The 20825-nt window shown below is 33.6% G+C and overlaps 3 protein-coding genes across 4 annotated transcripts; 2 read left to right on the plus strand and 1 right to left on the minus strand.

Annotated features, from left to right (window-relative positions):
- The first annotated feature begins 4965 nt into the window (after positions 1–4965).
- On the plus strand, positions 4966–8358 carry LOC120070950 (pentatricopeptide repeat-containing protein At5g25630-like). The gene is made up of 4 exons (XM_039022885.1): positions 4966–5124; positions 5425–5675; positions 6190–7098; positions 7235–8358. Exons 2-4 carry the CDS (start codon positions 5613–5615, stop codon positions 8087–8089), a joined length of 1827 nt encoding a protein of 608 aa, XP_038878813.1. The 5' UTR covers positions 4966–5124; positions 5425–5612; the 3' UTR covers positions 8090–8358.
- Positions 8359–8639: 281 nt separating this feature from the next.
- LOC120070951 (chloroplast processing peptidase) lies at positions 8640–11251 on the plus strand. 2 transcript variants are annotated; one of them, XR_005480090.1, is made up of 5 exons: positions 8640–9412; positions 9719–9856; positions 10166–10252; positions 10355–10534; positions 10769–10849. XR_005480090.1 is itself a non-coding variant. In XM_039022886.1 (5 exons), the coding sequence occupies exons 1-5, from the start codon at positions 8840–8842 to the stop codon at positions 10935–10937; spliced, it is 1035 nt and encodes a 344-aa protein (XP_038878814.1). In that variant the 5' UTR covers positions 8645–8839; the 3' UTR covers positions 10938–11251. The 2 variants fall into 2 exon arrangements, 1 of the variants encoding a protein (XP_038878814.1); XM_039022886.1 differs by having other exon boundaries at positions 8645–9412; positions 10467–10534; positions 10769–11251.
- A 1382-nt stretch (positions 11252–12633) lies between these two features.
- LOC120072313 lies at positions 12634–14549 on the minus strand. The gene is made up of 3 exons (XM_039024772.1): positions 13776–14549; positions 13292–13477; positions 12634–13187 (listed from the first exon to the last, which is right to left on the minus strand). Exons 1-3 carry the CDS (start codon positions 14232–14234, stop codon positions 12909–12911), a joined length of 924 nt encoding a protein of 307 aa, XP_038880700.1. The 5' UTR covers positions 14235–14549; the 3' UTR covers positions 12634–12908.
- Between the last annotated feature and the right edge of the window lie 6276 nt (positions 14550–20825).

Raw genomic sequence — 20825 nt, forward strand, 5'->3', positions numbered from 1 at the left:
GAGCAGCTGCATTCGGTTATGGTAACTGAAGAATAAAATAAAAATTTGTGGTCATTTTGCAAATCGTTCGAAAAAAATTAGCATTAGTGTGGAAATGTAAACGTCGCATAATCAAGAGCCTATACGATAGTCGCTCAGCACCTAAACGATCGCACACCTCGCGCCTAAACGGTCGCACGCTAGTCCTAAACGATCACTTAGCCTTCCTAAACGATTGTATAGTGTGCCGTGTTTTCTAAATGATCGTTTAGTAAAATCTATACAATCGTGTAGCTTCTTCTAAACGATAAGCATTTAGCTATACGATAGCTTTCTTTTCTCTCCCATTTGCTTATCGTCTACACAATTAGTTTTTTCTCCTACCTCTACCAAACTCACTAAAGACCACACTTTAGGTTCTCACTCCGACAATACCAAGGGCTCCATTTTGGTGGTGTCCTCCCCGCTGTTGTTCACTTGTTCGTGATAGTTCGTGCTATTGCAGACGACTTATTTGCTGGGCGATAGAGATCGCGTAGAGGTCTTCCGCTGCATCAGAGTTCATCATTTGAAGAGGGCCTTCAACTGGTATGAGAACTCTTTCCCTTCGTATTTTTATTATTCGAAGCATGCCTTTAATTAGTGTGAATTTGTATAACTGTATGTTAGAATGTATGTATTGTATTTCGGTCATGATGAAATCGGAAAGATCCAAATGCGCTCATAGATGCTCTTCGTTAAGATTTCTTCAACTATGACGTCCGGTTTTCACATGAAACACATCTTCATATCGATCGTATGATTGTACTTCTTGTTTACTAGATCTTGCAGCCCATTTATTTATTTTTCATGTGCGTATCTGAATTTTTACTCCATTTAGTATTATAAAATATGCTTGAAACAAATTGTTAATAACACACACATATATATATAAATAATATTACTGGGTGTATTTATCTTGACGCTCCAAAGCATCATTTATTTCTTCTCTTCTTTTCTCGAAATAATTTACGCACTTGAAGAATGTTATTTGAGCAAGAACATTTATCGGCAACATTCAAGCTCTTTTGAGGACGCCATATAGATTTTTTGTATCCACCCATATCTGAACCCTCCATCATATGCTTGAGTCTATTGCTCTATACCAATGTTGTAAAAAAAAACTTAGACAGCTCTGATTTATTCCTTTGATGTCTTCAATTGCTTTATAATTTTTCAATGTATTAAATTTGTACATTTTATTAAAGTTGCTGACGATATATCATAAGCAGAAACGATGGTGACATTTTGGTCCCGTCCAACCATTTGCTGAATTGTTCACTGTTGCGATTATGCCAGCATATCGATCTGAAATTAAACACACCTCTTCGTGTTTTACAATATCTCTCAAGTGTTTCAGGAACCATCCCCATAAGTCTGCAGATTCTTCATCTGCAATGACAAATGCAAGTGGAAGAAGATGCCCGTTTGAATCAACTGATGTAGCAATCAACAAATTTCCTCGATATTTGCCATACAAGTGGGTACCATATATCTGAATTATTGGCCGACATTTATTAAAAGCTTCTATATAAGGACCAAATGCCCAAAATACAGAAGTTAGGATAACATGGAAGCGTTTTTTTCACTCTCCACTCTACACGTGTTCTAGGATTAGTCTGCTTAACCATATACAGTCACCTGGATAACAATTTGTAAGACTCATCCCAATCATCGAACACTTTAGCCAACACTTTTCTTTTGCCCTCCCATATCTTATGGTAAAGAACATGATATCCAAACTTTGATTTGATGTCAGACTGCAGTTGTGCCACGCTGACAATTGGGTCATGTTCTCGAATGCTATCTAGTACATTCATATCCAAATCGTTGAATGTATCTGAAGGTAACTCATGTTCACGACCATCGAAATCCAACTCTTCAAATTTATCGTTCGTTTCTGTTTTGAAATCTCTATACTGATTGTTAGCCGCCATATCTTCATTATCACATGGCGATGCAACTGACTCCGGATCAGGATCAATACATTGAGTTGGATCTTAAAACTAACTAAATGGTGCATTCAAGTTTATATCAAACTCTATCCTATTTACATTTACATACAAATGCACTAAACTCCAGAGTGAAATCACGATTGATAATATCAAGTTCATAGCTTGTGCATTCGAAATAGGGAATAACATAAACCTTACTGATCCTATTGATTTGTTCCCATATTTACACTAAGTGACATCCCAACCATTTCATAAATGGTTAAAATACAATTCCACTGTTCACATTTATACTAAAACCACCACTTAGTGGTTGGTCATAGTTAACTCCATCAATACCATCAATCATATTACCATTTGTAAACAACATAAATCCCAAACATTTATCCGCCATTTTCTAAAAAAAAAAAGATAAACAATACATTACTAATTGTTCTACTAATTATCAAACTTAAACAAAAACAAATCACAATAAAAATCACAATAAGAAAGATAAGAAATATATTTAAGAAATCACAATAAAAATCACAATAAGGTAAACTTTTTAAAACTATTTTTAAACATAACAATAAATTAAACTTTTTATAACTATTTTAAATATAATAATAAATTAAACTTTTTAAAATTATTTTTAGACAAATAATAAATTAAACTTCTTAAAACTATTTTTAAACATGACAATAAATTAAACTTTTTATAACTATTTTTAGACATAACAATAAATTAAACTTTTTAAAACTATAGCCAAATCACTTTTTCAAAGTTAATACTAAAAAAAATCAAACATCATAAGAAATATATTAAAAAAATCACAATAATTTTATATTAAACTAAAAATACTAAAGCTTTTAAACTATAAACATCAACTTTTTAAACATAACAATAAACTAAACTTTTTAACACTATAAACATCAAAGCTAATACTAAAGAAATCAAATATCATAAGAAATTTATTAAAAAAAACACAATAATTTTGTATTAAACTATAAATACTAAAGTTTTTAAGCTATAAACATCGACTTTTTAAACATAACAATAAACTAAACTTTTAAAACTATAAACATCAAATTTAAATAAAAACAAACAATAAAGTAGTAAAAAAACAAGATATAGAATATCAATAAAAAAAATAATATTTAAAAATTAACATTATCATTAAAAAAAAGCAATACTAAAATATAGAATATCATTAAAAAAACGAAAAATAAATAAAATTACTTCTTGATCTTCAANTAACATTATCATTAAAAAAAAGCAATACTAAAATATAGAATATCATTAAAAAAACGAAAAATAAATAAAATTACTTCTTGATCTTCAATTAAAAAGTAATATTTAAAAATTAACATTATTATGGTAGACATCAATATAAGGAATAAAAATGATATATTTAGCAGAAACAAATATTAAAAACAAAAAACTACTAATAAATAAAAGTTAAAGTTTAACTCACAAATTTGACAGTAGTTTTTTTTTCCTTCAAAGTGACAACGTTCACTATTTTTTCTTGTTATTTGTTATCCGACAACAACTACAAAAAAATAAAATAAAATTAGAATCTATAAAAAAAATAATAATATAAGAATAAAAATAAAATTTATAGTTATTCTTAAAAAATAAAATCTAGTAGAGTAACAAACCAGTATATTTTGTGACCAAGGGAGAAGTGTGAGAACAATTTGTATTAAACAAAATAGAAGAAGAGAAATGGAAATGAAAAGCAGTGAGGTAAAAAATGGGAGGAGAGGGATTTAGTTTCTGATCCGGGAGGAGGAAGAAGGAAAAGGATTTCGAAAACGTGAGGATGGCAAAGGCAAAGAGATTTTGAAAATGTAAGCTGAGAAAATGTGATATGAGAATGGGAGAGGGAGCTGTTTAAAAACTCATAGGTCGAGTGTCAACACTCGACCCATGGGTTGAAAACTAAAGTTGTTTAATAAGTTGGTTGGGAGGCACGACACGGGTTGAAAATTAAAGTTGCCTAGATTCTTGGTCAGCAATGCAGGCGTCAGCAGCGACAACGGTTGGTAGTGGGAGTGGCGGATGGGTCGGGACGTTAAACATTTGTCGAGGGTTGAACTTTCGACCTATGAAGGTCGAATGTTCAACACTCGACAAGTCTCAAAGCACAAGCAGACCATCGTCGAGTTCTCAACCTTTGACATCTACCATCGTCAAGTTCCCAACCTTCGACAAATACCATTGTCGATTTCTCAACCCTCGATTCTCAACTCTCGACAAACGCCTCGAAAATAAAAAAACTACCACAAATCTCTAAAGTTTTAAAACAACCATATTTCCCTAAAAAGTTTTCAAATCTACAATATTGAAATAAAAGGTCCATTTATAGATCCTAAAAACTTTTCATATTCTTACTTTTTATATTAATTATTATTAGTGGCAAATTTTGTAAATTACAGATTTGTCCGTGAGTAAATTGGTCTAGAAATGATTCTCGGACAAGTCAGTTTCTAGGAAAGTAAGATGGTAAGATAGTAAGATAGGATAAATAGTACTTTAGAAACAAAGGTAAAATTCAAGGATATATATATTATATACCGATTATATAATAATAGAATTCTTCAACCTCAAATGTCAGGTTCAACTTCAAAAGGAAAAGAAAAATTAAACAAAAAAAAATCAAAATTGTATGTTCCAAAAAGTTCATGTAAAATATCAAAGGTTTCATTTCCTTTTTCCCTCTTATAAGACTTTGGAATGGTTTTTCAGGAAAAAAAAAGATACTTGATTTTTTTTTTAAAAAAATCTTAAATTAGCCAACCCCATATTTTTTTTCTTCAAATTAAATAAGCAATATATAATTATATTTATATACATATAAACACACATATACATGAATGTCGAGTGTAAATGCTATCGTGGCCACTCTTGCTTCCTATCAGCCATTCGGCTCTAATTTTATTTAATATTTTGACAGCCTCAAAAAGGCATCCAGAAATCTCAAAATGATAAAAATTTGTGGATAAGAATCTCCAATGGATTTCACAACACAAACTTTGGCCACTAGAAAACAATATTGGCTCGTTTACATGGACCGGCTGTTTCTGCTGCTCGGCTTCCATGCAACTTCCATCCATGCAAATCCACCGCTGTCGACCGCTCCTCCTCCTTCTGCAGCTGCCCATCTGAAGAGGTACCTCCGCATCTCCTTTGGCTCCTTACTTGAACGCAATTTCAATTCTGACCCACTTCTCAAAATCTAGATGGGTGTGTTAGTGATCATCAATTTGATTGAACTGGATTTAGATTTTTTGTTGTGGGTTTTGATTTTCACCTTTGGAAATGTGGGTTTTGAAGAATTTGGTTGGAGATGGAAGAATCTGAACAGAATAGGGGGTTTGATTTGATATATCTTTTGGATTTGAAGAAATCCCATTTGGGATTTTCTTGCTCTTCACTTGATTCTCGATTCCTCTGGTGTTTTTAATTGTAGAATTCATATTGGAGGAGCTTTATCTCCACTCATCTTCACTTATTCAGAGACAGTGAAAGACGATGCTGTAATATGTTGGAATTTGGTGAATATTGATTTTGTTGAGGCATGGTGACGGTTGGATGAAAGTTTGACGAGTGAGCCAAGCAGAACTGAGAGAGTCTGGTTCAGAAAAGACCAGAGTTTTCATGGGTGTTCATAAAGAGGGAACGATAGCAAGCAAAAATCTATCTCAAGGATCACCAGAAATGGTACTGTGGCAAGCACTTGCACTATTATTATGTTTTCATTGTCCATGTTTCAATGTTTTGACCACACAATCATCTAATTCACTGCCTGAACTTGGTAAATCATCCGCTTGGTTGGCTATGCTTGTATAATCAGATGGCTCTTTTTTTAATAAGCCTGTTCACTTACTGTTTGACGAGTCTGGTCCTTTCATTTGATTTTACTCAAAAATTTGATAGGTTGTCTTGTGCAGTGACTGGGAATTTGGAGTTCTTTTCTACCTACTAAAACACTTTTCATGTTTTTCATTATGTTTCACCGTATATGAAGATTTTTGTTTTTAGAAAAACTGAATAACGCGGAAAAAATCATATTGATTTTTGGAAATATATTGAATGGAAGTCTTGCACATATTTTTCAAACAATTCCAGAGTCTTCTGCTGTCATCCTTAGAGATCTATAACTTGTTTTCACTATATTATGAACACGGTTCATGATATCCTTTGTTTGTTGAATTGGTATTTTTGAACTTTGTAGGAATCATGTCTCCGCAAGAATCAAGTAAAGTTAGTTTCAACTCCGGTCGATTCACAAATTCAATCCCGTTGTGTTCTCTGTTTGGGTAACAATAGCTGCCGAACAGTACGTTCAAGAACAAAGCTAATGAACATCTTGGTTGAAAGAGGGAAGCCTCAAGAAGGTCAATTCATTTTCAATAGTTTAGTAGAACAAGGACACAGGCCTACTACTGTGACATACACTGCTCTTGTAGCTGCTCTGACTCGGCAGAAGCGTTTCAAGGCCATTTCAGGACTTCTATCAGAAATGGAAGAAACTGGCACTAAACCTGATTCCATACTCTTCAATGCCATAATCAATGCCTTTTCTGAATCTGGCAATGTAAAAGAGGCCATGGAAACTTTTCAGAAAATGGAGGAGTGTGGGTGTAAGCCAACAACTAGCACTTTTAATACCCTCATCAAAGGCTATGGAATCATCCGTAAACCTGAAGAATCTATGAAATTATTAGAGTTAATGATGAGGACTACAAATCTCAAACCCAATAACAGGACTTATAATATCCTTGTTGGAGCTTGGTGCAAGAAGAAAAATATAAAGGAGGCATGGAATGTAGTGCATCAGATGATTGCATCTGGAGTTCAACCTGATGTTGTCACATATAACACATTGGCAAGGGCATATGCTCAGGATGGGGAGACTAGCAAGGCAGAAAGTATACTAGTGGAAATGCAAAACAATAAGGTAAATCCCAACGAGAGAACGTGTGGAATAATTGTAGGTGGTTATTGTGAACAGGGGAACTTGGCTGAGGCTCTAAGGGTTGTCTATCGAATGAGGGATCTCAGAATACACCCAAACCTTGTTATTTTCAACTCTCTTATCAAGGGCTTCCTAGATATTGGGGACTCAGATGGAGTCGATGAGGTACAATATTTTTCACATTTTCACCATTCATTTTCTACATCTATTTTTGTGATCGTCTAATTCCCCCTTGTTGATGAACTTCCCCCCCTCTAAAGTGCTTGTTGTTCACATGGATAATGATTATAAACTTGAGCAGGCATTGACAATGATGGAAGAATCTGGGGTAAAACCAGATGTGATAACATTTAGCACCATTATGAATGGTTGGAGCTCAGCTGGACGTATGGACAAATGCCAAGAAATCTTTGACGACATGTTGAAATCTGGAATTGAGCCTGATATCCATGTTTTCAGCATTCTGGCAAAAGGGTTTGTCCGTGCTGGTGAGCCTGTGAAGGCCGAGTCCCTGCTAAACTCCATGAGCAAATACGGGGTGAGACCAAATGTCGTGATTTTCACGACTATAATTAGTGGTTGGTGCACTGCAGGTAAAATGGAGAAGGCATGGAGGGTTTTTGAGCGTATGTGTGACATGGATGTGTCCCCCAATTTGAAAACCTTTGAGACCTTAATATGGGGCTACGGAGAAGCCAAACAGCCATGGAGAGCAGAAAAGATCCTTCAAATGATGGAAGAAAAGAATGTCGTTCCCGAAGACAGCACTCTCAAGCTTGTATCTGAAGCTTGGCGCTCAATCGGTATGGTTAATGAAGCCATGGCTGAGAGAACGGAGGGCAATGAAATTCCAGAGACGAGTTCAGAGAGAATTCACAAGGAAGACCCACCTGCATCTTATTCTGATCTTCTCCAATCAGAAATAGTGATCATATCCAACGGTAATGGATCTACTTATTCCCAAACAAGAAGCAGGACACTCCCAAAAGGAGTTGAACTACCATCTGGACGTCCACGGAGCACCTCTACATCGATGCTCCTTTGTCAGGCACGTCCCTCTCGTCCGCTGATCCTATGCCGTATCCAGAACCAAACCCAGTTTTGGATATGGAGGCAGAATGCTACTACAACTTGCAGAATGATGTTCATCCATTAGTGACGACGAGGAGACGACCAGCTATTGCATGAATCTCTGATCTTAAAAAGTTAAAAAATATGATCATGCTTGCTATCTGAAATTATAAATGGTTAAGCATTACAAATACTTACCCTTTTTTATCACTTTGTGTAATTCAACTGTAGCCAATTCATGTAAAAGATGTAAAGTCATTGTTGAGGACCAAAATCCAAACTACATGACCATGTATATTGCTATTTTGTTAATATCTATACTGTCACTTCATGGTTCATTTGAATTGCCAACAACTCAGGGAAATATGGAGTTCATTTTATGTATTATCTATTTTGAACAAAACAATTAGTTCCAAAACCCACTTCATTTCATTGGGGTTGTAAGATGTAAATTTAAAACATATCAAGAAATTACAACTATCAGAGAAAGGTATTTTTTATAAAAATGTACCGAACTTTTAGAGATGTTCACGGGTGAGATGAAGCTGGAGATGACTTTCTCATTCACGTCTCTGTTTAACTTATAAAAATTCTTTTTCCATCGCTTGGGCTATATCTATTATTTATACCAATAATCTCCATAGAAAGACCATGGTTTGACCATGTTTAGAAATTGCAATATATTCACATCTAATCCAAATAGACTTCCAGCTTTGTTGTCGTCTCCTTTCATCCTCTGTAGAAAAGTATCCGCTCCATCTGCAAAGAACACCCCCAATTACAAACCCAGCAGCTCGAAATCCTTTACAGAGCTGCCGCACTTCTGCCACAGAGGATGCTCTCTCTTCATCTCCTCTCTTCAGTACCATCTTTCGACAACACTTCTCTACAACGTACGCGCCTCTCAAAACCCAATAACCCTTCTAATTTCCCAATTCTCAATCTCCATTCAATCGCCATTTCTCCAAAATTCGTACATATCCACATCGCCAATCGCTCTATTTTCCCTTTTGTAACACGCAGCAAATTGTCGATTCAATCCGGAAGCAGTAGTTTTCTAGCCTTTAAGCCTCCAAGCGATGGAACCCACCTGAAGAGGGGTTGCTGCAGTGCTGTTAATGACTCTGACGAAAAGACTAGGTCGGTTGTAGATAACGGTGGCGGCGGCGGTGGAGGTGGAGGTGGAGGTGGCGATGAACGTGAGGATAATGGGAAGGTGGAGAATCAAAAGGATTCTTCTGGGTTTCTGCCAGAATGGTTAAATTTGACTTCGGATGACGCCAAAACAGTCTTTGCAGCTATAGCAATATCTCTTGCCTTCAGAACATTTATTGCAGAACCGAGGTACATTCCCTCGCTATCAATGTATCCTACATTTGATGTTGGGGATCGACTTGTAGCAGAGAAGGTAGAAATCTTGTTCACTATTGTTAATCCTACTTTGCAAGCGTGTTTCTTGATTAATTGAAATTTGATATAGATTGGGATTTGATATTCATATGGCAACTAGTTTGGGTTTCAGAGTTAGAATTGCCTGATGTTATTGCTCCCAAGTAAAATATGCTTTGCATATTTTCTTTGTCCCAAGTTCTTGGATTGTAATGTTTGACTTTGAGATAAGGGGAGAAGATCTATGATTTCAGTTCTGTCTACTAAAGTTCGGGGGTTGGACCATGGTTTCATGCAAGATAAATACTTATATTTTCTTTTGTAGGTCACATACTATTTTAGAAAGCCTTGTGCTAATGATATAGTGATATTCAAAAGCCCACCAGTGCTTCAGGAAGTAGGATATACTGATGAAGATGTCTTCATTAAAAGAGTTGTTGCTAAACAAGGTGATACTGTGGAGGTAAGATTTTTAAACAAAATTCTTTATTTGTTGTTTGGATCATTATCTGATGTTGCTGCACAATTCACGTGTCTTGGGGCTATTGATTTAGATCACGCAAGAACAGATACTTCTACCATATTTATTTAATGATATTGTAGAATTGAAAAATATAAAATAACAGTATTAAGTCTAAGAGTGGATTTTCGTACACAACTATTGTCAAAAAATTTATGGTTGTAGCCTCCCGCTTTTGATTGTGTGTTTTCAAGCATTAAATATATCTGTGTTTCAGCTTCACTCTTTGCTTGGAACATTAACTGATTGCAGGTTCGGAATGGAAAACTTATCGTTAATGGGGTTGAGAGAAACGAAAAATTTATCTTGGAACCACCATCATATGATATGACTCCAATTGTAAGTGTTATTTTCTTATTCTCTGCATTGGCTTCACATTTTTTTAAGATCTTCCTAGCAGAGTTTTATATGACAATCTTACTGCACGACAATTGAGTACAGGCTGTGATGATTTTTCTTTTCGGTTGGACAAAAAGAGATTACTTTTTCTTCCCTTGGTGAAATCTATATCGAGCATGGTAAAACATTACACCTCTTTCATTCCTTGATGCAGCAAGTGCCCGAAAACATGGTCTTTGTGATGGGTGATAATCGCAATAACAGCTATGATTCTCATGTGTGGTAAAGCCTCCACTCATCACTTCACCAGTACTGGGTGTCTTCTAAAATAAGTGTATTTCAGCATAAGACTTTTGTTCATAAACCAAATATCTTGATACATTTGAAAAGTTCTTTGAATCAGTAGTTAGCACTTTCTATAATTCAAGAAGTCTATGTCGAACTCAATCTAACTCAGGCACCCCTTAGAAATATTTTTCCCCCTGTGCTGATAGCTGGCTATACCAAATTGTTCAGGGGTCCTCTACCTGCCAAAAATATAATTGGAAGATCACTATTCCGCTATTGGCCTCCAAACAGAATCGGTGGAACAGTTTCTGAGCCAAGCTGTGCTATTGATAAGCAAGAGGGCATTCCTTCCACACCAGAAATTTCCAGCCTACAGACCACAAATTCTCAACCATGATGGTTTCAGTCATGTTCCTGTAAGTTCAGTTCGTCCCTCTGCAAATGGCTTTACCATCGCCATTTGTTTCCCTGTAATTTGAAAGCTCTTTTTATTTTTGGTTTGAGGAACTGGCCATTTTGTGTAAGGCCCTAGTTATTGTTGGTCTTAGTTTTTGTGCAAGTTTTATTAGATGACTCTACACCATCAATATCTGTAATTTGAATAGTCTCATCTCTCTTCTGCCTCAACCACAGTCGAGAGATCTGAAGAAGTGACATCGCCATTCTTAGTGAATCCAATTGATCAATACAAGTTAGTTGATGGTATAGAAATATGTTGGTACCCAATCCAATAATAGTCCGATATCTCTGATTGTGATATATATATATATATTAATCATAGATAGTGGATAGGGTAGGAGAATCAAATCTCTGACTACGAGAAAAGAACGATAGTATAAGTTTTATGCCTCACTCATGTTGGCATCTGATTGTGATATTTAAATGTGTATGGATGGAATATAGCCAATCTACAAAAATCACTATAGAGAATTACGCATCCTGAGTATTTTGTTTCTAAAGGGTAGTTTGAAATGACATTCTTACAGTTTTAAAAAGTACTAAGGTAGTCTGTTGATGTTCTAAAACTCATAATAGAAGCATTTCCCATCTTTAAATGGAAGGATCTGTGTATTTGCTTCTAGTTAATTTTTTCTTTCATTATAACAGTTGTTGAAGGGCCCCCTATTGAGGAGAATATCTTGGAGATATACGTTCCCTTTCTTGCCATATGAACATATAACATACTAGAGATGAGAATTAAATAGGGAAGTTGTTGAGGATATTCCTTTTGCTGGGATCACTGTTAATTTTGTTCATATTTGTCACATCCCTCAAGGGATGAACAAAGCCACATTCCATTGTTGCGTTAGCCTCCTCTCAAGGGTGTTCTTTGATCTATGATTTGTCAGTTGGTGTTCTCTCTCCTTGCTTGTTTTAGAGTTTGGGAGTGTTTAGTTGTGTTGTTGCTTTGTTATTTGTCTTTTGCCTCAACAAGAAAAAAGATGATAATTAAAGTTCCATTTGGTAATCATTTTATTTTATTTTTTTTGTTTTTGTTTTTTAAAATTAAGTTTATGGACACTACTTCCACCTCCAAGTTTATTCCTTTGTTATCACTTTTCACCAATAGTTTAAAAAACCAAGTCAACTTTTGAGAACTAAAAAAATTAGTTTTTAAAAAGTTATTTTTGTTTTTGGAATTTGGGTAAGAATTCAACCATTGTACTTAAAAACGATGTGAATCTATCGTAAAAAATGTGAATGAAATAGACTTAAATTTCAAAAACAGAAATAAAAGACTAAATATTTACTAAATGGATCTAAATGAATTACTATTTTAATAGTTAGTAAGTATCCTTCTAAATGACAATTAGATTTCTTTGATTGTCCACTAATTAGTTAATGTGGGTTCAAGTAAGTAAAAGGTTAAATACTATTTTGGTGTTTGGATTTCTATAGTAAGGAAAAAAAAAACTTTATTAACATTCTATAATAAAAATTAAAAACATATTCAATGTTTTTTCTATTTTTATTTATGATTTAACCAACTTATTTTTAGGAAACACTGGTTAAACTGCAAGTTCTTTTTTTTTCTTTTCAATTGGCAAATCATATACAGTAAAAGTGCTTTAACTCATAAAAACAATGTTGTCTTGTCAGAAGTATAAAGAACATATTATTTCATTTGGTCAAATAATTGTACTATCATTGCGCATGCTCTGTTGTTGTATGGAAAGTAGTTGGCAAAACAATAGTATGTAGATGTACCATAAACTGATTCACTGGTCTTTTTTTTCCCCTTAATTATTCCATGGATCTAAAGAAGGAAGAAGTAAGTCAACAGCCTATTTCTACAACCAAAGTATGATCCTACAGGTGGAATCTTTCCCTTCCAATGAAGAGAAAGATGCAAGGTGGAGATTCTCTCTCAATCATATGTACATGAATCAGCTTTAATCTTCATAGGCTTCGAGTTCCGAGAGTCAATCTCCAAAGAACATGAGACACGCTTTCGATGCTTTGATCTTACCAGTTTCCCCACCACATTCCCTCTTGAATGGATTTCAAACACCAGCATCATAGGAATGTTTCCAATTTTATCCAGGGCTTCAAGGCTAGCTCCAGCCCCATACAATGGCACCTTGTTCCCTTCAAGATTTACCAATTCGATTCGATTACTCTGTCTTGGTTGATAGTATTTCTTCAACTGCAAAGCAAGAAAAACATCTCATATATTTCCCATTTCCTTCGAATCAGCCATTTCCATTTCTTAATGCATTTTTTTATGGAAGTTTGTTTTAGGAATTTTACCTGGCCAGAGGCAACTGCAATCTGGGAATACATTAGATTGATGGGGGAGGAACTGACATGAATGCCAAAGAAAGTTGCAGGATTGTGCACAGTAATCCTTAATGAACAGTTGATAGTCAGTAATTTGGTTGGAACTCCTGTTGTGTCTGATCCTTCTCCAAAATAAACATTATGAACTGTCATGCTCTGTAAGAGAAAAAGGACATGGAAACAAACATCACTTCTAAAACCAAATAACTTCAAACATCAAGTCTTAAACTGAGAATTTATGGTGCGGCAGCCAAAAACAGAGTTAGACAGAAGAAGCATAAAAAATTGAAAATATATCAAATTCCAGACATGTGTTATAAATAATATCAATTCACAAAGATCCAAAATGCCAGAAAAATCTTAAAATATTCACGTTTATTGGCAAATATTATTTTAATCAACTATGTAACAATTTTGTATAGTTTCAGAGTATGTATAGAGCTAGAAACACAACCTTGACTTTGATCTCAGTTTTGAAAGGCCGGCTAGCACCCCAAATGATCAAACAAAACAAGAAGAAGATAAAAATAAACGCAAGCAGAGCCATCAAAATCTGGCATCTCCTAGTTAACCCTTCGTCCCCATATAGATCATCATAGTCCCCCTCTTCTTCAATCACATTACACTCCGGCCACCCCTTATCGTTGCGTTTCCGGCTGCCTTTCCGACCAAGGGCGGCCCGAAACGTACCGGAAAACCGACTCGCGGACGAGGAGCGAGAGTGGCGAGTATAAGAGGGATGAGAAGGGCTCTCCATGGGGCTGTTGAAGGCCGGAGTGGCATGGGTGGAAGATTTGTCGCCGTCGTGAGAATCTCTCGAAGGGCTTTGCACGTAGTACAGAGGCCGCTTCGGCGACCTTGGCGACGATGGGGCTAAACTTGTAACATCCGAATCGGATTTAGCGTGCATCATCTTGCAAAAGTGGTAATGGAAAATGGGTGTTCCGGAGATTTAACGATGGAAATTCAAGGGTTCAATTAGAAATTCAGAAGCTAAAAGGGAAAGAAATCAAAAGATTGAAAACCCCAGATGGGTTTGGCTAAGAAACGATCAAAATCAAACGAGATCACTTACAATCAGGAATTGGGAGAGGAAAACCAGAGAGATCGTGAAGAAGAACTTTCCCTTTTGTGGGAGTGACAAAGAGAAGGGAAGGAAGAAAGGTAAATGGGGTAATGGCAGTAAAGCCGCAGTGATGAGCCATCAGTCACCACTGAAAAAGGGCCAGGGAAGGAGATTCGGGTTCAGTGGAGAAAGCTGCGAGTGTAGGTTCGGTAGTCAGGCTCGGGTTACGAACCTAGAGGCTTGGAGATAAGTGTCGGTAGCTTCAGGTATCCCGTTTCTAGTTCCCGGAGTTCCGTTTCGTTTGACGGGGTTACAACTTCCAACTGTAAGGAAAACGACGTCGTCTCATTATTACGTTGGGCAGAATTTCAGTTGTTTTTTCTTTTGAAAAAGACGTTATTAAAATTGTTTTATTAAGAAAAAACGAAACTGAATTGCTCTGGCTTATTATCATTGTAGCCTTTTTTCGGTTTGAGTAGCCGTTTTCTGTCAAAAATTTATACAAAAAAAGAAATTGATAATGAATAAGTGTAAGCTTCACGTAACTATGTACATTTTTTTTTTATCTACAAAGAAAAAATATTAAATAAAATATTTTTTAAAAAGAGATTATTTATCATGTGTCAGAATTTTATTGGACAATCCGATACACCAAGATAGGTGCATCCAAGGGAGCAAAGTTTTTCAATAGAAATTATCTCAAGTATTAAATTGATATTTCCGATGAAATTAGGCCTCTTTGGAATGATTTGGAAAAAAATATTTTTTTTTATTTAAACATGTTTGAAAAAAATTCTTAAAACAAAAACACACATGTGTTTGACAACTCTTTTTCAATGATTTTTTTTATGTAAAAGTTTATTTGGTTTGTTATATACTAAAAGCTAGGAAGCATAGATATTTCTAATTGTTTAGAGAATCGATATCAAATGTGAATAGATACGTGGTTGATATACGTGATTTGAAGTAACTAATTTTTTTTTTTAATTTTTTTTAATATGCGTATCTACTTTCAGATACGGGAAATGAATATCAAATTTAAGCCCAACCCATAACCAATTTTATTTGAGTGCATGCTTGTGAGTGATTTAAAAATCGTCAAAATTATTTCCTTTTTTTCATTTTTAAAATCACTCGAAAACACACTTTTAATTAGATATTTTATTTAAATATTGCAATTTGAAAAAATAATTAAAATATGGTACTTTTAAAAATATTTAGAGATTTGTGGTAGTGACAACTATTTTTGAAGTTCAAAGTTTTAAAAAAGTAAAAAACTAAGTGAAGGTTGAAATTTTGACCTAAGAAAAATTAAAAGTAAGTCGAAGGTTGAAAACTCGACCTAAAAAAATTAAAAAGCAAGTCGAGGGTTCAAAACTCGACCTCCATAGGTTGAATCTTCAACCATCGACATCCTGCCACCAACAGTCGACCTATGGCCTTTTAAACCCACTCTTCACCCTTCTTAGAACACAAATAACACAAATTATACAGTTTCTCTCTTTTCTCTTACATGTGAATCTTTTATCCCCCCACATTTCATCCTTTTCTTTTCTGATCACAAATTATATATGTTTGTATATTCACTCTACTAGATTTCTATTTTTAAAAAATAATTATAAATTTTGTTCCTATTCTCATATTATTATTATTATTTATAATTTTTATTACTGTTTGGGAAACAAATAACCAAAAAGAAAGTATACGTTCACTCAACTAAATTCCTATTTTTCTAATTAAAAAATAAGTTATAGATTCTAATATTATTCTATTTTATTTGTAGTTTTTGTTACCGGATAACAAATAACAAGAAAAAAGGATTGTTGTCATTTTGAAGAAAAAAATAATATCACTATTGAATTTGTGAGTTTAACTTTTATTTATTACTAGTTTTTTGTTTTTAATACTTTTTTTATATCTATATTATGCTAGATGTATCATTTTAATTCCTTATATATTTATGTTAATAATTTTTTAATATTAGTCTGAATTCAATAATTTTTTTTATCTACTATGTTAATATCTTAGATCTACCATATAGTCTCAATTCGATAATAGTTTTTTAATAGTATGAATTCAATAATATTTATATATTAATGTTAATAGTTTTTTCTCTATAGTTTAATGTTTTTATTTATATTATGTTAAATCTACTATGTTAATGTCTTATTTTGCATTTTAAATAATATTAGTGTTAGGATTTTTAGGGTTTAGAGTTCTTTTGAAGATATTAGATTTTGTTAGTACAATATATATATATTTAACTTTAGTTTTCTCTACATTTTTTGTTTATTGGCTTTTTTTAATAGAAAAAGAAGTATCCTTATTTGTTTGTTTGTTCTTTTTTTTTTTCATACATATAATATTCCCTTTTTTTTTTTTTTTAGTTTTTTTAGTTAAAAACTTTAGTATTTTGTTTGTTGTAATAAAAAGGTTCCTAAGTGAATGAATTTTTATATTTTGATACTATTTGATTTTTTAAATTTAATTTTGATGTTTATAGTTTAAAAAGTTTTAGTTTATTGTTTAATACAAAATTATTAATTTAAGTGATTTTTTATAAATAATTCTTATACTATTCATTTTTTTTAGTATTTAACTTTGATATTTATAATTTAAAAAATTTAGTATTTTTTTGAGTGATTTTTTATACAAAAGTTTAGTTTATAGTTTAGTATAAAATTATTAATTTGAGTGATTTTCTTAATAATATAATTCTTATAATATTCGATTTTATTAGTATTTAACTTTGATGTTTATAGTTTAAAAAGTTTATGATTTTTTTAGTAGTTTTTAATCAAAAAGTTTAGTTTACAGTTTAATACAAAATTATTAATTTGATGTTTAAAATTTTTTTATTAAAAGTTTAGTATTCATGTTTGTTTGTTTTTTTTTTTTTTTTAAATAATATTTGATTCTTTTAGTATTAGTTTTTTAATAAGTTTGATGTTCAAAATAAGTTATTTTTTTAAAATATTTTTTTATATGTTTGTTTGTTTTTATTTGTATTTAAGTTTGATAATTAGTAAAATAATTAGTAATGTATTGTTTGTCTTTTTTTTTTTTAGAAAATGGTGGACAAATGTTTTGGATTTATGTTATTTACAAATGGTCATGTGATTGATGGTGTTAATGGAGTTGAATATGACTAACCACCATGTGGGGGGTTTTAGCATAAATGTAACAATGGGCTTGTTTTTTTTAACAATTCATTGAAATGGTAGAGATGTCACTAGATGTAGATATGAGAGCAAATCAGTTAGAAATAGTATATAGACATCCTAATCTAACACCATCAGGATCAGGTTTATGTCATTCCCCATTCCTAATGAACAAGCAATGAACTTGATGTTCTCAATCGCAATGTCACTCCCGAATTTAGTGCATTTATATGTTAATGTGAATAGGGTAGGTTTGGATATAAACTTGAATGCACAATCCTTTAGTCAGTTGAAAGATCTGACTCAATATATTGACTCTGATCCTGAATCAGTTGTAACACCCTGTGATTATGAAGATATGGTGGCTAACAATCAATATAGGAATTTTAGAACAGAAACAAACGATGAATTTGAGGAGTTTGGATTTTGATGGTCGTGAATATGAGTTACCTCCAGATATATTCAATGATTTGGATATGAATGTAATATATAGCATTCGAGAACACGATCCAATTGTAGCCTTTGAGGATGTTGACAATACCCAATTGTATAAGGAGATGATTTGTCAAGATAAAGAAATGTTATAACATGCGGTTATATGTTTGCTATTAAGTGTCATGCGCCATATGAGTTTGGCAATTTGATGTAAGAAGTGCAAAGAAGATTGCAAACGGAGACTTTGTGCAACAAAGAAAAAGTCGCACGACTTGTTTGAGATCACTAAGTATGTTGAGTAATATATATGTTTTTACTCAGAACTTAGACAAAATCATATGCAGTTAGATTCTTCGATGATTGCACTAAAGTTTTGTGATGCCATAAGAGAAAAAAATTAAGGGAACTCGTTTTATAGAGAACCTTTGAGCGGAAGCAGATCGTCCAAATTCCATTTCGATTGAAACAAACATTTACAGTAAACAGTACAGATTATGCATAAAACATAAATTACAACATGCTTTTGAATTAGATAAAGAGTTTAGAGATTAAACCTTTGAAGAACTCTTCTTAGTGTTAATCCCTCGAACCAACTCGAACACTTCGAACAAGTCATGAACACTCCAAACAGCAGCAAGAACTCGAATCAAAGAAAGGAGACTACCACTTAGTTACCTTGGTATTCTTGGGGTGAGAACCCAAGAGTGGTGGGCTTTGGCTATTTTGATTAGGAGGGAGTTTGTGGTTTGGAGGAGGAAGATGATTGAGAAGGAAACTTTCTATCGCATAGAAAAGTGATTCAATCATTTAGGCGATGAGGCTATCGTATAGCCTCTGCTTTTTTATCGTGTAGTCTTTCAATCGTGTAACACATATTCTATTTGGAATAATAAAATCATATTTCATTTATTCCCTTTGCCATAAAATCACTTAACTTCCCACTAAGGTGGTTAGAGAGAAAAAGGTGATAATTATCAAATAATTAATAATATAAATAAATATGATAACCAACTTATCATATTATATTTATAATCTATAGTTTTAATATTGCATCATATACAATATAAACTATAATTCTTTTTCTCTATTTTATGACATTTAATATAAATCATATTTATGTTAAATTGAACAACTATGAATCTTATTCATAGAAAATATATTTGAATCACATTCAAATATTTATTCCTCCAATTAAATAATAATTTATCAAATACATTATGTCAATTATATCATATATAATTAAATTCCCTCTTATTAATTTGAACAATTCAAATTAACCCAAAAACTGATTCTCAACTAAATCCTTTTGAGCTACCAAGGGGACCTTATGGACCTGTAGCTTGAAGTTCCAATAATATGTGAATAACTTATTAAACTCTTTAGTCACATTGTCCACCATCTGTTAACTGTCGGGCATTCCACTAAAGACCGACAGCTGCATTCTTTGCACTACAGATATATTTCTGTGTCCATTGGATATAACCAATCAACAGTACGATGACCATTCACAAATTGCTCGTAAGTACAATTGGGCCAATTTACCGTTTTGCCCCTGTAGTTACATCTAACTTCTTAAGTATCATTGATCCCTCTAATGAACAATAGATCATAGTCCCACTATGATTAAACCCCTCTTGGGCCAAGAGAGGGTGTGGCGCCACATTGTTCAAGACCCAGAATCAGCTCTTAAAGGAGCAATTTATCTACTTACCCCTGCTTCGGGGAAGGAGTGAATTTCATCTTGTGTAGCTGAGTTCCCAACTCCCCAATCAGACGAATTCCCAAAATGATAGGTTTATTGAGTCGGCGATCTGACCACTCTCACCCTATAAATCAATGGGCCGCCCTCATAGGCAGGAGTTCACAACTCACTCAGAATTAAGGTCATGTTAACTATGGTCATCCTAGTGAAATGAAAGTCTCTATTATGAACGACATTATATAATGAGACTAAACATTTCGTGGTCCAATCTTATACAAACTCCTTTGTATAAAATATCCCCGCTCGCATGTCTAATACATTAATGATCAGGATCATATCATTTGTAGCACTTTACAACATTTGTAACACCTACAAAGCAAGTCATACTCGTATTGTCACAAGGATAAGGTACCCAACCTTATCCATATACTACATGTAGGAAATCTAATACATATCCTTTGAGTAGTGGAAGTGGATTGTTCCAAATCTCATTCAGAATGAACACAAACAATTACAGTCTTAAACGGAAACGAACAGATTATGCATAATTATAAAATTACAACATACTTCTTAATAAAGAACAAAGGAATAGAGTATACAAACCTTTGAAGAACTATTCTTCAAGTATCCCTCGATCGATTTCCAATGCGTCCAATGAAGCACTCGAATGCAATGAACGAAACAGTCAACAACATAAACAACTAGATACACCTCGAACCCAATCGAGTCCAAATCGATCCTCGAACTAAACAGGAACACCACCATAAGTGTTACCTTGGTATTCTCGGGGTGAGAATCTAGGAGTTGTGGGCTCTGTATGATCTTGGATTGAGCAAGATTTGAGGTATACGATCGAGTAAGTGGGAATGAAGACTGTCTATTATATAGACGATGTACTCGATCGTTTAGAAGATGGAGCCTATCGTATAGACTTTGCTACTCGATCGTGTAGCAACGATCAAGCGAGTAACTATCATATAGTCAACTCATAGCTCGATCGTGTATGCTCTCAATGCTATCACTTAGTAAAAACACTTTTTTCTTAATAGCCTTTTTCATGAGATCAATTCCGAATAAATCATCTTCTAATTTTAGAAAAGTATTTTCTTTTTTATCTCACGTTTACTATAAAACTTCCAA

Source organism: Benincasa hispida, chromosome 2 (assembly GCF_009727055.1).
Source record: "Benincasa hispida cultivar B227 chromosome 2, ASM972705v1, whole genome shotgun sequence".
NCBI classification, from domain to species: domain Eukaryota; kingdom Viridiplantae; phylum Streptophyta; class Magnoliopsida; order Cucurbitales; family Cucurbitaceae; genus Benincasa; species Benincasa hispida.